At 43.6% G+C, this 16,921-nt stretch overlaps 1 protein-coding gene and 1 long non-coding RNA gene across 2 annotated transcripts; one reads left to right on the forward strand and one right to left on the reverse strand.

Annotated features, from left to right (window-relative positions):
* Positions 1 to 3,120: 3,120 nt before the first annotated feature.
* LOC117861574 (uncharacterized) lies at positions 3,121 to 4,597 on the reverse strand. The gene is made up of 2 exons (XR_011898543.1): positions 3,452 to 4,597; positions 3,121 to 3,373 (listed from the first exon to the last, which is right to left on the reverse strand). It is a non-coding gene; the product is annotated as an uncharacterized lncRNA (long non-coding RNA).
* A 1,476-nt stretch (positions 4,598 to 6,073) lies between these two features.
* On the forward strand, positions 6,074 to 9,526 carry LOC117861996 (F-box/FBD/LRR-repeat protein At1g13570). The gene is made up of 5 exons (XM_072294795.1): positions 6,074 to 6,979; positions 7,068 to 7,217; positions 7,375 to 7,383; positions 8,888 to 9,100; positions 9,503 to 9,526. The coding sequence occupies exons 1-5, from the start codon at positions 6,263 to 6,265 to the stop codon at positions 9,524 to 9,526; spliced, it is 1,113 nt and encodes a 370-aa protein (XP_072150896.1). The 5' UTR covers positions 6,074 to 6,262.
* The last annotated feature ends 7,395 nt before the right edge of the window (positions 9,527 to 16,921 follow it).

Raw genomic sequence — 16,921 nt, forward strand, 5'->3', positions numbered from 1 at the left:
TTCTGATTCATTCATTTAAATTGCAATGTTACGGTCTGCATTTAAAGGTTTTGCTTTTGCAAATTGCAACAAATAGGCAACTAAGAAAGGATCCATCAATATGTGAGACTTGGGATATTGGAGTAATATACAAAATTATGTAATTGGGGAATTGGTGTAATAATATTGGAAATATGTATTTTTTATCTCTTAAGTATTTTGGAAGTGTCCCTCATGCATACTTGGAACATTCTAGAAGATTGTGGAGATCTCAAGAGACTAACTTTCCCATGTATAAGGATAAGATCATGGGAAGGTAAGAAGGTTCTAGAAAATTGGAGAGAATGCGTGAGCCATAATTGTCATGTTTCATGGTGAAATGGTGAATGCTCTAGAACTAGATATTTTAGCATGCTAGAAATATAAGAAACTAGATAAGGATGAGGAGGGTTCTAGAGTTAGGATATTTTGTATTGAAGAGCGTGGAAATTGCTACGTGGAAATACCGCAATGATCATGAACACCTATAAATAGAGGTGCTCCCTTCCCTCCTAGCCGATTTCTCAACAGTGTGTAAGATAATTATTAGCATATACATGCATAACATAGTGTAATTAATAAAGACCAGACAGTCAGCTGAGAGACATGACCTACCAAAAGCCTTTGGACTTATGACTATATTTGCATTGAAAGGCTAAAGTTTAGCACTAACTCAACCAAATAAAAGGGTTAATCGGTGGGCTAAACTTTAGTTAAACTAAAAAACTGTAAAAGCATCAGTTTAGTTAACAAAAAAATGTAGAAGTATTATTTAGGCTTAAGAGCCTTATACGATAAACTTTAGTTAACCAAAAAAATGTAGAAGTATTATTTAGGCTTAAGAGCCTTATACGAGTTATACTGTATTCCATCATGATAAGTAGTGTTTCCATTATATACTTTATTGTACACTTGTTGCCATAAATTTTGTTAGCTCCGACCCAACTTCCGCCGCCTTTGTTCATTTTACGATTAAACCCACCACCTCTACCTTTTGCAGGTGTCAATTATAGGACGAAATAAGCTATGCCATTTTTGGCATACTTCTTTAGTTCTTCAAAAGATTCATCATATATGTTGATTTTATGTATGTCACTGGGAAGTTCACAATTTAGGTTATTCACACATTGTGATAGAATATCTTCAAGTTCACTACGAGAATATTCATCATCAATCTGAAAGATAAGACAAAATATAAGTAAAAATACAAAATGATGACGGACATCACATGAGAAATTCATAAACTAACAAGACTTACGAGTCTGAATTTTGCTACCAAGAACAAGAAGTCTTCGAGAGAAAAAAGTTGTCATAAGTTGTATAAGGATCTTGAGCCTATAAATAGAGGCAATGCCCTCTAGTTTTGTAAGTTTTATGTTCCCACTATTATTTCTTGCCTTTTTCACAGTGAATAGTGAATTTTGCATGAAACATAGTGTTCATGTTGCGGCGGGAATTTTCTATCCCAAAGTTATGACGTAGAGGGACTCCGCGTCGGAGTCGGACACATCCATCCAGCGCACATGCTTCCCACGCCCCTGGAGGTAGCAGCAGGGTAAAACGGCACAGCATCAGGAGAGAGAGCGGAGGTGGGAGAGCTACGAGCGGCGGCGCGGGATTTGGTGGTCGCTGGAGTGGGGGTGGCCGCTGGCGAGGGGTGGTTGTGAGGACAGGGGGCTAGAGGGCCCACGCGAGCGGGCTAGAATCATCATCATGGGTCTGAATGCGAATGCTTTTTCTTTCCCTTTTCTTTTCTCTTTTTTCATATTTAACCTACAAAATTTGCTTCTTTATTTGATAATCAAATTTATATGTTTGAGAAGTTTATTCGAAAAGAGCTATGCACAACAGTTTTATTAACTAAGTTAGTGTGCATTTCCATAGATGTTGAACAGCGAAAATTTACGTGTATATTTTTTTTAAAAAAATAGTCATGCAAAAGTTATGCTAGCAAAATCATGTTAAGAAGTTTTCTTAATAATTTTGTTTGTAAAAGTTGTACTTGAAAAAATTAAAAAAGATTATACTAAAAATTTGTCGTCTTTCTGCTTGGGCCGTACGGGATGAAGTTTTCATCAGTACTCGAGGGGGAGTCCGGATGAACATTTGTAAGCAAAGCCCGTAGTTATTTTGTTCAGAGGCAAAATGCTATATCAGCTTCAGCTCAGATAAGCTAACAAATTCCCTGCTGTAACTCGTCAATGGCCACTGTACCTAATGTTTTCTCAGTACATAGGTGAACCCCTTTCCCTGCTAATTTCTATTCAATTTCTGTCACAATATAGCACAGCGTGGCCAGGACATACGAAGCACTCGACCAAATGTTTTCATTTTTTAATAGCTACATCATGACACAGCTGGAAAGACAGTCAATCCGTACAGCCTTAAAATAATTTGCAATGGAATCGTTTACAGGAGATGTATGCAGACATGCTGCACTGATTAGTTCTGAACCTGTATTCTCTGCGCTTACACTCACTGCTCAGCTTTCACCACAACCCATGGTTCTATTACACAGCTGCTCTTCTGGCTACTATGAGATAGAGGCCAGGGCTCTATACTCTGTCAGAAGACGGGCATAGTCCGACGATTGTTTTGCCAGCTCACTAGAATTGTTGTTCTTAAAACTGCAAACTATTTGCTCCATATCGCCGAACAAAAGCTGCTCTGGCATTATGTGGGTGCCCGCAACGATTCCATTGATCTATTGCCTCGCGCGCTTCCTGTCCATTGCTAACGAGCCAAAGGTACGTTTCTGGTGATTTGAAGCATATGGTTCTGGAGGTTTTTTTTGGAAGGACGGAGGGGAATGTTTTACGTCCAGATATACGTCAGAGAAAGACGAATCTTGTGCTACATTAAACGTGACACATTGCATTGTTTTTTTTTGTTTATGTGTTGCAGTCGATCATTCGTGGTTGACGCTATCTTTCTGACAACTTGCTTTTGTCCATTTTCAACTGTCAGAAGCTTGCAGAAGGTTCCAAGAAAATAAAAAGAATGCAAAATCCAAATAGCATCTCTATAAAAATGGGTGACACACTAACTTTGCAGTGCCCGAACTTGAAACTGACTGAAATCAAGTATAAAGAAGACGATGCCTTGTCTTAATACCTCGTGAGCCATTTCTGTATATTAAGCAAGTAGACATAGAATGTGGAATATGTACAGGTAAAAATGGAAAATAAAGTGAAACAGAGAAAGGATGCAATGAGACATCAAAAAATTAATAGAAAAAAGGGTGATGATCATCTCGACGGTATTGAAGCATTTCGTCTGGGAAAGTGGCCACCTTGTTCTGCTTATGAAATATGAGGTAGTACAATGTCTCAGCACGCATCTCTTTTGATCGATCCTGAAATGAAAAACATATCGGCGTGCAAAGTGAGAAACAGCATACCAAAACAAGAAGAGACACAAGGAAACGACTTACAGCATCCATGGTAGTGTGAAGTGAGCCATGGCCAACACCATCATAGAACTCGAGAAACTTCATGGCAAAGAACGCACTGTCATGTGGGACCTTCTCGACGGGAACCTAGACTGGCACATGTCTCCAATTCTTGAATGATTTAAATTTATGAGGTGCAGCAATGGATAAAGCATCACTTAGACGATGCATGATTTTTTTCCCAAATTCCATATGATACTGGTCCCAATTATCACACTCACGGCTGTAAAACATTGAGTCAAGCACATCAATCCGAGTAGCAGTGGCTCACTCATTTAATTAAGATGAACTATCAATGAATTGACATTATGGTCAATATCAGCCAACGTGCATGGACACTAAATTCACAAGTATGGAAGTTCATGCCACTATACATGGTAAATTCTTTGTTAAATATGGTAAGAATTATGCCAGAAGTAGCAAAGGACCAACCATGTGTTCAAAGATGAAGAACAGCTCATGATTTTCCATTGTCACCTCCTTCAGCTTCACAATGTTAGGGTGAATTAGCTTCTGAAGAGCCTGCAGAAAGAAGGTTTTTTTTTAAAGAATCCAAAGCGCGTTGCCAAGAATCACTGAAAACAAATAGAACCTCGCAGCATAGATCCCTCACCACCTTCGAAACTCATCACAGTCACCTCAGCAGTAGGTCCACCTTTACGCGGTTGCATCAGAAGAAGGAAGTTACACGGTTGCGATGGAGGCCCTCACGGCCGGCAGCTGTGGGCATCGAATCGGGGGTGGAAACGATGGATAGGGCGTGCAGCTTGGGTACGGATAGGAAATAGCGCCGGCGGCTAACGATGTGAAGTGGCGCCGGATGCTGAGGATGACACACTGCGGCGACGACGGGAGCTGGCGACCGGCGGCGGTGGCGGGAGCTGACGACCGGTGAAATCAGCTGGCGACCGGGGGCAGCGGGGGAGAAGATGACCGGCGAAATCAGGGGCGGCGGCGGAATCAGCTGGTGAAAGGGAGCGGCGGCAGAAACTGTGACCGGCGGCGGCGGCGGCACCTGGCGACAGGGGCGGGCGGCGGTGGCAGCGAAATTCTAGCGGCACGTATAGCAGATGCAAAAAACTGAAGGCAACCCACGTTCGTGAAAAAGTGATTTGACAAAAAAACGGAAGAAAAAAAACCGGGGGAGGGAGGGGGCGACGGTGCGAACCGTGGTATCATATAGTGTAATTATATATATATATATATACACATACATATATACATATATAATTGGGAAGGTTTAGCTGCATTGAAGAATAGATACTGGAAAACAATTGTTGCATCATCATCGGCCTGGCCCTCCAGCTCGCTGGGTTGGACTGGGCCGAACTACCAAATGGGCTGCGGCAAACGAATTGGTCGGTCGATCTGGATCTCCATGGGCTGGGGGGCGCACCTGCTTGCATGGGCCGCTACACGCATATGATCCATCCATTTCATGTGGACGGGTGCTTTTGGCCCAAAAGAATTGTCCTGGATGAGAAATATGCATGTGGTTGCAGCTTGAAAAGAGGAGAGAGAGATCCAACAGGACAAAAAAAGAAGTTTGAGACATCGTATCCAACTCCAACATAACTGCAAATCCGAAATCTACTACCTTTTTATATCCGACCTTAGCTAGCTCCTCCTCGAATTCCCGTCAAATTTGGACACATCAAATTCGAATTCCTTAAGATCGAGTTTGGATTGGCTGTCTAGGAGGGTTACATCGTCGGCGACCACAGGGACAGGGTGGCCAGCGCCGCCCTTGGCCAGGTCAGGTCTTCATCGGCGACGAGCATCCACCAGGTATGCCCCCGCTCATCCCCTTCCCTTCATCGGCGACGAGCATCCTGCTGTGGTGTGCAAGAAATCCAACACCCCAAACCCCTAACGTAATGCTATGTGTATTCGGATCTCACCATGTATTTTATTTTTTACCAACTAACTTCCACATATATTTTGCAATAGTTATCAAGCTTAAATTTGCCATGGTAATCCATATATATAGGAAAAAAAGAGAAGTATACCTGAGTACACAAGTTCAGGTGGTTCGTCGAGAATAAAAAGGACGCAATCAGCTGCTTGATCAAAAGTAAGCAAAGATGCCTCTTTTTAGGATCCCAAGTTGTTACTGATCATAGCCTATGATGCACTTCCAACAGAGGAATAATGGGACATCGTTTCGAAATGTTGATATTCTTCTCTGGAAATCTTACAAAATTGCATACTCCACTCAACAAGAAGAAATATTTTTCATGTTTGGTATGTGATGGCTTTTTGCTACCATTTGTACCAATTGTCCGAAACAAAAGTCAAGGATTCTCTCAGTTCATTGGGTTGGTGGTTCGTGATTAGAAGCTTGGTATTTCTCCTTTAGTCATGATGGGGGATAGTTTCATGAACCATACATTTTAATTTCGTAGTCACCTCATGCTCTCCAGTTCATCTGGCTTTCAAGTAGTTTACGTAATCTAGTGTTTGAGGAATTTATCTTGACACTTTCAGTTTTGGAATGGCGAATTATCTAATGGGAAGAGGAGCAGCATCAAACGACAGCCAAGACAAAACAATCTGTAACAGGAGAAAGGCCAATATTAAATTTGAAGATCTTCCAGAGGTATGTTTGCCTTAACGTTGAGTGTAAATGGACTTTGTAACTCTTCATGATTTGCCATTACTTTGTAGCAGGACGTACAATGCACAATTTTATCAAAATTGCCTCTAAAAGAGGTTGTTAGGGCCAGCGTCTTATCAAGTGAATGGAGATATTTGTGGGTTAATTGCCCCAAGTTATGCTTCAACAGGGCTGAGATGTCTGGGCATAAAAGGTGCATGAAAAATTTCATCGATACTGTCAACGCTGTTTTACAGAAGTGCCGTGGTGATGTGGTTGAAGAATTTAAGGTGAAATTTGGATTTGACACTACACTTGCTGATCATGTCAACAGTTTTATTAGTTTTGCTGCATCCTCGCGGGTAAAAGTTCTTGCTTTTGATCTGGAGCCTTTTGACTCTGGGCTCCGATATGATCACTACATATTTCCATTTGATCTTTTTAACAATGAAAGCATCTCCTGTCTACAAAGTATTCAGCTTAGCTTTGTATCATTGGAGCCACCTTTCCAGTTTAGTGGTTTCCCAAACCTGAGAAAGCTTGATCTGAGGGTGGTGCATGTGACTAGAAAGGATCTTGAAGATACACTGTCCAGTTGCTGTAATATTGAGTGGCTAAGTATGGACAGATGCCATCTTAAGGATGAATTAAAGGTGGATACCCCTATGTTCCATCTGCAACATTTACGTATTGTGCACTGCGAATTGACCAAGATAGAGTTCCATGCTGTAAATCTAGATACTTTTGTATACAAAGGATCCTTTCTGCCTATTGTCCTCAACCATTCAAGGAAGTTGGATGATGTAAGAATTACGTTTTATCAAGCAATCTTTCAGCATGCTCTCGCAGCACTCCTCGATGGCCTTCCAAGCATGAAGAATCTGACTTTTCATATTTATTTTCCACGAATAGAGGTTTGCTGTTAAAATAATCTTGATGTTTAAATTCTTCTCACCTGACGAAATCTATTCAGTAATTTTCTATTTTTTTTTTGCCTTTCAGATGCAAGGGTTGAGAAATAACCCATACAAGTTTTCTCGTCTTAGGAATTTACAGTTGTTCATGAACATAGACCGGAAAGATGCTGACAAATTTTTTTATTTGGTCTCTTTTCTAAGAGCCGCTCCTCTTATTGAAAGACTGGAGGTTCATGTAAGTGCTCTTCTGGGTTATTATCACAAATGTATTTTGTTTCCAATTTACGTTAGTCCATTTTACTACTTTCAAGTTTTGCAAAAGTTTCAAAATCAACCTTAAATTATAAAAACAGATGTTTGCATTAACTCATTTTATCTAGTTGGTTTTTTAGGTATTTGAGGTGACACTTAATGCCCCTTTATGTGTTTTTCTGATGCAATGAATTGAGAACATTTAAGGTTGTTATCTTCGGTTCATCTGTTAGCTGTTATCTCGTTTGGTGCCATGCTTTCTTCGTACAATTATTCAGTGTTTTAAAATGATATAGGAATGATTCATACGTTATCTACACGAAGTGTGGAGTCATTACTATTGTTTTAGACAAGATCTCTAATAACACCTGGTGAATAACATCACACATCTCACTTCAGGAATTTTTATAACAATGTGCCGTACTAGTGTACCTATTACCCATGAACACCACTTGTTATTTGAAACCATGGAGTCTTCTATTCAATTTAGAAAACAAGGGCAGTTAATTTTTTACTTTCGCCATATGGATTTGTTAATGCTTTCGATGAGGTTTTTCTTCTTTATCATGATTCAATAAAGGTGCAGGCCCGTACATAAGCTTACGAGACCCTGGTGTGAAATACAAAATGGTAGCCCCATATTTCTAAAATGCAAATAACAAAAATATATTTATACTTCATAATGTAATTATTATAAGCATTAATGCATGCTGCAATGCAATGCGAGGATAATAGAATTGAAACCCAAACTAGCCAAGCATACACTGTAAGCTACTGGGCATGACGTGGAAAAGATTGGATTATAACATGCTTAACAGGCTAATTGCTACTTAGAGTGGCCCCTCGAAATTGGAGGCCCGGCGTGGTCGTGCCACTTGCACCCCTAATGCACGGCCCTGGTTTGCATTTACCGTCGCATTACACATCACAAATGCTAGATATACTTCGATGAGGTTGTTTCTTGTATGTTAGATTTGATCAAGGTGGTTTCCATTTACCAATGCAATACACATCACAAATTCTATAGTTATATCAGAATTAATGGAGCCGACTAACTGTAGAAGAATTTTCTGTGTGGATGAATGAAGGTTGACCAAGGGGTCTTCTGTATTATTGCATCATTAGAATACTACACCATTTATATGTTATAGATATCTGGGTGTTCAGAGGATTTACAAAATTCCATCACATTTGCAAAGCCATCTGTCAATAAAAGGCCAAGAAAGGGGCACCATGTATTGAAAGCATTTTCTGTGTGGATGAATGAAGGTTGACCAAGGGGTATTTTGTATTATTGTTGCATTATTAGAATACTACACCATTTCTATATTATAGATATCTGGGTTGAAATTAGCACTAAAAACATTCTAAGAGATCTCCAAATGATTGTTTTTTGAAGTTGTGAATAACACAGATATCATATTGTTCAATGAAGTTTCAATATTTCAACATGATGAGTTGCTGACGATTCTTTTAATGCGTGCACCCACACATACAAAAGTAATTACGTCATGCGTCATGACACCTTAGGCATATACAAGTATTTGAGTATTTGTACATAGCAAACTATTTTGTTTTTCCCCTCAAATGACGCAGGAGAGCCGCGTGTCATCTAATTAAGAGAGAACTAATTTATCTTTTTTAACCTTACAGTTTGGATTTGATCCTTATTTATGGTTTGCGGATGTGGGTCCTGAAAGGCAGAACCTTCAGCAATATGAATACAAACATTTGAAGAGTATGTATATTACAGGATATAAAGGAGGAAGAGGCCAACTTGAATTTATTCTTCATGTTGTGGAAAATGCCCCTGTGCTGGAGGTTTTAACTGTACATACCACTCGAGCTGTGCTGGAGGTTTTAACTGTACATACCACTCGAGCTATGCATGATCATGCTGACCAGATTAGTAAATGTTGTCTAAGTCAAAAACATTCCCCAACATTGAAGTTTTGTGTTGTTCAAGACATATAATATTGGTGCGATAAGTACTCTATATGCATGTTGTGGAGCTCTTTTATTGCCTATATAGGTAGGAGATTATTGTAGTATAACATTCATGTATCAAGTTATATCTTTAATATTTTTCCTCCTCTAAAAGCTTGTGTGAATAGTCGATCAAACTCCCTAAATTTCAATGAACCCTTTTAAACCCTAAGCTTTAATCTTTTTTTTTGGGTAGCTTTGTTTGGTTGTGCGTACTATTTGGTTCATGCATGCATGCAATGCAATGATTCAAAATGTATGATGAACCTTATGTTTGGTTAGATAAACCGCACCAACTCATCCTAGATGAAACCATCTCACTTGAGATACATAGTTTTACTATACGAATTGATGGACCATATGGTTTAAGAAAATTTAATTTGTTGAACTATATATATCATTCAGGAGGATAACCATTTGGTGCCTGCAAGCAATCACCGTCCTTGAGCAAATAACCATTTGCTAATGATAGATTAATTATGCTTAATAGATTCATCCCGTCGTTTAGCCTCCATTTGTGTAACTAGTTTTATAATTAACTTATATTTAGTCCTCCTAATTAGCCTCCGAATATTTGATGTGACACAGACTAAACTTTAACTCAAGGAACCAAACACCCCTTAGCGCTTGGGTAGGGATATTAGCATGGATAGGATCTGCACATGAGTATTTAGAATCTTTTTTTTTGAGAAATACGCGGGAGAGCTGCGTATCATTATATTAAGAAGAAGTTAAAATAGATACAATGCGGGCCTTTTTCGGACGTACGCACACGGTTTTGGTTACAATAAAGGTTTACATTCTAAGGAACAACAACTGATTATGAGGCAGCAACTGATCAAAATAGAAAGGCTACCCCTACGGAGGATACCCATGAACCTTGCTCCTACCGCACATCGTCAGGCGTTGGCGTGGCCGGCATCGCTCGCGATCTGCAAGAGATCAGCGTCAGTGAGGAGAGATGCCGCCGGGAAGACATCCCTCAAAGCTGCGAAATGACGCGGCTGCATAGTGGTGGCCAAGAACTTGTCAAAGTCCTTTACCTGCTCTGCGTCACCGTCGTTCGTAATTATGCCGAGCTTCTTCATTGTTAGGATCTCCCCCTTTTTAGAGGGCCGGATGGCGAGGTTCAATGTTTGCTTGGCTAGGCGATTGCTTCTTCGTGGCGTCTGCAGCCGTCGCAGGTGTAAGGCGTTGGCCGGCATGCGAGCGTCACCTGCAGAGCCAAGCGAACTGAGTTAAGGAACACGGCTGTTTTCTCCTTTGCAGCCTCGGCATCGTTGGTTGATATCAGTGCGCGTTCTGCCGGCGCTGGTGCACGTTCATGCAGTGGCTGCTTAGCAAGCCTGTTGCTCCGTCGAGGCGTCGGTGCAGGCACGGGCGCAGGCGCTGGTGCTGGCCCGGTGGCAAGGGGAGAGCGCTGCGTGAGGCGGACGCTGTCCAAGAAGGCAGCGGCCGGCGCAGTGGCTGCCATGGCACTGTCACTGAGCGTGGATGGAGCAACTGGCGGTTGCGACACCGGATTGAAGCTTCCGTCATCATCGGGTCGTCAATTCGGTCAGCGACAGCATGGCGAGGAGGCAGCAGGATCTCGGGTGGCAGCTCCATGGTCTCCCCCGCACAGTCTTGACGAGTTGTCGAGTTGGTGTTGCTGTTGCAGACGTTCTCGGTCGCAGTTGATGGCCCTGTAGCAGCGGCAGCGCTACAGTCCTAGAGCCGCGCGCGCACGTCCCTGACACCTTGCGCTGCAGTCCTTGGGCGTGGTGACGTCGAAGCTGGGCCGGGTCAGCCTCCGGGGCGGAGGAGGATGCGCGCGCCGGCAGCACCGCACCCGGCGGCGGCGACGTGGGCGCATTGCTCCTGAAGCGCACCTCAGCCAGTGGACCGTCGCGCGGAGCGTTGGCGCCGTCTTCCACACCTAAGGCTGTAGAGAGACCATGCAGCCGAGGGCCATAACCTCTAGGCCCGCGAATGTCCGCCAGCATCGCGTGGCGCGGGATGCTCCAGGATGGCACCGTTGCTTGAGGGGGGTGGCGACGGCGTGCGACCGCAGGCCTCTGGACCAAGCGGCGTGGGAGGGGACCAATGGCGAAGACGAAAGATGCGGCGGCCGCCAACCCCACCAGAGGATGTAGAGCACGCCGGACTGCGCGGCCTCGTGCATTCCCGAGCCAAGTGCCAAAAACCACGACACCTGAAGCATCTTGTTGGCAGCCTGCAATTCGCCACCACATGACTGAAGGACAGGCAGTTGAAACACCTCCCGTAGAACTCCGGTGGGATCCCACGTTCCGCCGGCCGGGGAGGAGCCGTTGCCTTCGCCAGATGGCGCTGGGCCAACCGTTGGCGGCACCTTCTCCGGGACCTCGAGCGGCGGCTTTCGGCTTTCGTCCAGCCTTCCTCCTCCTCCTGCCCCTGGGTGGCGACCGGTTGCACGAGGACCGACCGCAAACGTCCGCAGCCAGCGGCGCGCTCAGGCCACCGAAGCGGTAGGCCGTGCACCAGGGACGTCTGGCCGCGGCGTCGCTCAGGACGGCGGCCCCGACCCTCCCTGGTGCAGGCGTCGCGGCGGTCAACCACCTTGGGATGTGGCGACGAGGAGCCACCGACGACCGGTGAGAGCGTGGCGGCAGCTTGAACCGGGAGGTGCTCCGGCGGGGAAGGAGGGCGGAGAAGGACGTCCCGGTCACTAGATGAAGCCATGAACGTATCATTGCACGATGACCTTTGCTGGCTTTGTGCCCAAAGAAGGGAATGTCCATGCTTGGTGAAAAATAGCTAGGCAGAAAGGGACTCCGCTGTGGCTCCAGAAATGGTAGGGGCGTAGGGCAGATGCTGGTATTAGGTAACATATTTATCCGCACGCGGCACGCAGTGCCCGCCGTTGCCTCCACTTCTCCCTTTAAGCGAGGCAAGTTGGTGCCATTTGGATTTTGGGTGCTGCGCTGCACAAGCGTAATGGGGCCATGTTCTTGCTCTTGCTCAGGACCAAGTGGCAAGTGTGCGAATAAAGGAAATCTTATGCACCTTTCGAGATCAGAATCACCACTACATATACAATGAAACAAAGCCGCAATCTTTTTGTGTGTTACGTGGCCGCTATCCTCTTGGCTCATTAGGTTCTTCAGTTCCATGAATTCAGCCGGTGAGCAAGAGCCGAGCCAAATCCAGCATGAGCCTGCAGGAGCTATGCTCTCCCAGGCCATGTCGCTCTCGTCGCAGCCGAGCCTTCCTTCTCTGCCGTCGCTAGGCCATCGCGACCAAAACGTAATCCCTTCCCTCCACCAATGCCTCGCCACCCTCAGAGCCCACTCCTACGTCTCCGCCCTCGCCGTCGACGGCGACTCTCTGTACAGCGCCTCGTCGGACGGCCGCATCAGGGTGTGGCCATTGGACGGCAGAGCGAGCGAAGGGCAGAGCAGCGGCAGGATGACAACGGTGGCAGCGCTACAGTCGTCGCCGCGTGCGACAGCTCCGTGAAGTGTCTTCTCGCCATGGGCGACGGTCTTGTCCTCAGCTCCCACCAGGACGGCAAGATCAGGGCGTGGCGCGCCGGCAGCCTGAAGGACGGGTCCCGGCGCCTCGCCCCGCGCGCCGTGGTGTGCAGCGGCTCGGCGGACAGGACGGTGAGGGTGTGGAGGAGGAGAACGGAGAACACGGGGTACACTTGCCTGGCTGTCCTGGAAGGCCACGGCGCGCCTGTGACCGCGGTTCGTTCGGTGGCGCTTGTCTGCAGCGGCGCATTGGATGGTGAAGTGAAGATTTGGAGCGTGCTTGTTCCTTGCTTGCTTGAAAGATAATAGCAATCATGTACAAGTACACCCAAGATTATCAGGATCCCGATCCGCACTCTAGTATTTTACGCTGGTGATTCACAATTCTAATGTGCGAAAAAGTCAGGGTGATGTGGCTGTTTTGTTCAATGGCAGCGAAGCCTGGTAACTATATTCATTTGTTGATCACTGAAACTCTGATGAGTGCAACAGAAATACTTCTACCCACTGATACTTGGACGCCAATCATATTCATTTGTTGACGGTTAATAAATCGACGAGACAACGATGATACACTGTGCTATGACCTTGATTACGAAGAGGGTTGCAAACAGAGCACACTGGGCATGCCTCCACTACGTCCAATGTGGGATTCTTCATTTTTTCTTGTGTATGTATCGAGTACAATGAGGGATGTCTAAACCTAGCTACAAGGACGATGAGATGTAGACTACGCTTAGGGTTAGGCGAAGTCAAGTACAAAAATCAATCTTCTTTCTATCCGCCGGTCTTCCCCATCTCGTTAGTGCTACAATCAGGGGCGAAGCCAAGTTAGGCTTGCCGAGTGCACCGTCATCAGGGAAAAAAAATTAAATTTTTTAAAAATTAGAACTTAATTTCCACCACTTGTACACTTCCTGAACTCCGATGCGTGCACCACCATCTGGCCCAGCAGCCCACGCTTGCATACTTTCTTTGCAGGCAGGACAACACAATAAACAAACGGGTAGTTCAAAGCATTGTATCAGAAAAAGCCCACACGGACGGGCCAGTGGTCGTCTGCTAACAAGCCAAGTGTGCCGCGTGCATGACGAGCAAGAGTTGCACTAGTAGAAAAATCACCTTCCATCCCCAACAAAAATCTCGGTTGTTTTTGAACCGGGACTAAAGATAGTCTTGGGGCCAAATTTTGTAGTCTGCCAACCGGGACTAAAGGAGGTTTTTGGTCCCGGTGAAAGATCCAACCCTAAGATGGAGATCTTTAGTCCTGATTAGTTAGTCTCGGTTGGGAAAACGATACCCGAGAAATTGTGGTTGCTCAAAATGCAAAAACTTCGTCGTCCAGGTTCCAAATTGCAAGTTGCAAAAGATGGGGAGGCATCATTCGCTCATCGCCAGCTGCTGCAGCACGCCTCCTCGCTAGATCGGTGCCCACGGCCTCAAGCTGCTTGTAAGCTTCCTTTTCTTTTTCTCTCCGCTACAGCATCCTACCGGAATCTTGTTTTGCTCCAAATTTCAATGGTATGCAACTAATTTCCTCACAAATGTTTTGGGTGCAAATCAATTTGTTTGAAGTAATAATGTAGTGTTTCAATTTCTTTGGTCACCAATTCTGATTTATTCATTTAAATTGCAATGTTACGGTCTGCATTTAAAGGTTTTGCTTTTGCAAATTGCAACAAATAGGCAACTAAGAAAGGATCCATCAATATGTGAGACTTGGGATATTGGAGTAATATACAAAATTATGTAATTGGGGAATTGGTGTAATAATATTGGAAATATGTATTTTTTATCTCTTAAGTATTTTGGAAGTGTCCCTCATGCATACTTGGAACATTCTAGAAGATTGTGGAGATCTCAAGAGACTAACTTTCCCATGTATAGGGATAAGATCATGGGAAGGTAAGAAGGTTCTAGAAAATTGGAGAGAATGCGTGAGCCATAATTGTCATGTTTCATGGTGAAATGGTGAATACTCTAGAACTAGATATTTTAGCATGCTAGAAATATAAGAAACTAGATAAGGATGAGGAGGGGTCTAGAGTTAGGATATTTTGTATTGAAGAGTGTGGCAATTGCTACGTGGAAATACCACAATGATCATGAACACCTATAAATAGAGGTGCTCCCTTCTGATTTCTCAACAGTGTGTAAGATAATTATTAGCATATACATGCATAACATAGTGTAATTAATAAAGACCAGACAGTCAGCTGAGAGACATGACCTACCAAAGCCTTTGGACTTATGACTATATTTGCATTGAAAGGCTAAAGTTTAGCACTAACTCAACCAAACAAAAGGGTTAATCGGTGGGCTAAACTTTAGTTAAACCTAAAAAAATGTAAAAGCATCAGTTAGGATAAACTTTAGTTAACAAAAAAATGTAAAAGTATTATTTAGGCTTAAGAGCCTTATACTGTATTCCATCATGATAAGTAGTGTTTCCATTATACTTAAATATCTTTATTGTACACTTGTTGCCATAAATTTTGTTGGCTCCGACCCAACTTCCGCCACCTTTGTTCATTTTACGATTAAATCCACCAACTCTACCTTTTGCAGGTGTCAATAATTATAGGATGAAATAAGCTATGCCATTTTTAGCATACTTCTTTAGTTCTTCAAAAGATTCATCATATATGTTGATTTTATGTATGTCACTGGGAAGTTCACAATTTGGGTTATGCACACATTGTGACAGAATATCTTCAAGTTCACTACGAGAATATTCATCATCAATCTGAAAGATAAGACAAAATATAAGTAAAAATACAAAATGATGACGGACATCACATGAGAAATTCATAAACTAACAAGACTTACGAGTCTGAATTTTGCTACCAAGAACAAGAAGTCTTCGAGAAAAAAAAGTTGTCATAAGTTGTATAAGGATCTTGAGCCTATAAATAGAGGCAATGCCCTCTAGTTTTGTAAGTTTTATGTTCCCACTATTATTTCTTGCCTTTTTCACAGTGAATAGTGAATTTTGCATGAAACATAGTGTTCATGTTGTGGCGGGAATTTTCTATCCCAAAGTTATGACGTAGAGGGACTCCGCGTCGGAGTCGGACACATCCATCCAGCGCACATGCTTCCCACGCCCCTGGAGGTAGCAGCAGGGTAAAACGGCATAGCATCAGGAGAGAAAGCGGAGGTGGGAGAGCTACGAGCGGCGGCGCGGGGTTTGGTGGTCGCTGGAGTGGGGGTGGCCGCTGGCGAGGGGTGGTTGTGAGGACAGGGGGCTAGAGGGCCCACGGGAGCGGGCTAGAATCATCATCATGGGTCTGAATGCGAATGCTTTTTCTTTCCCTTTTTCTTTTCTCTTTTTTCATATTTAACCTACAAAATTTGCTTCTTTATTTGATAATCAAATTTATATGTTTGAGAAGTTTATCCGAAAAGAGCTATGCACAACAATTTTATTAACTAAGTTAGTGTGCGTTTCCATAGACGTTGAACAGCGAAAATTTACGTGTATATTTTTTTAAAAAAAAATAGTCATGCAAAAGTTGTGCTAGCAAAATCATGTTAAGAAGTTTTCTTAATAATTTTGTTTGTAAAAGTTGTACTTGAAAAAATTAAAAAAGATTATACTAAAAATTTGTCGTCTTTCTGCTTGGGCCGTACGGGATGAAGTTTTCATCAGTACTCGAGGGGGAGTCCGGATGAACATTTGTAAGCAAAGCCCGTAGTTATTTTGTTCAGAGGCAAAATGCTATATCAGCTTCAGCTCAGATAAGCTAACAAATTCCCTGTTGTAACTCGTCAATGGCCGTTGTACCTAATGTTTTCTCAGTACATAGGTGAACCCCTTTCCCTGCTAATTTCTATTCAATTTCTGTCACAATATAGCACAGCGTGGCCAGGACATACGAAGCACTCGACCAAATGTTTTCATTTTTTAATAGCTACATCATGACACAGCTGGAAAGACAGTCAATCCATACAGCCTTAAAATGATTTGCAATGGAATCGTTTACAGGAGATGTATGCAGACATGCTGCACTGATCAGTTCTGAACCTGTATTCTCTGCGCTTACACTCACTGCTCAGCTTTCACCACAACCCATGGTTCTATTACACAGCTGCTCTTCTGGCTACTATGACTAAAACGTGCTGCCACCTCCTTTGGTGGACAAGGCAACTTTGAGATAGAGGCCAGGGCTCTATACTCTGTCAGAAGACGGGCATAGTCCGACGA

This window comes from Setaria viridis, chromosome 6 (assembly GCF_005286985.2).
Source record: "Setaria viridis chromosome 6, Setaria_viridis_v4.0, whole genome shotgun sequence".
In the NCBI taxonomy this organism is placed as follows: domain Eukaryota; kingdom Viridiplantae; phylum Streptophyta; class Magnoliopsida; order Poales; family Poaceae; genus Setaria; species Setaria viridis.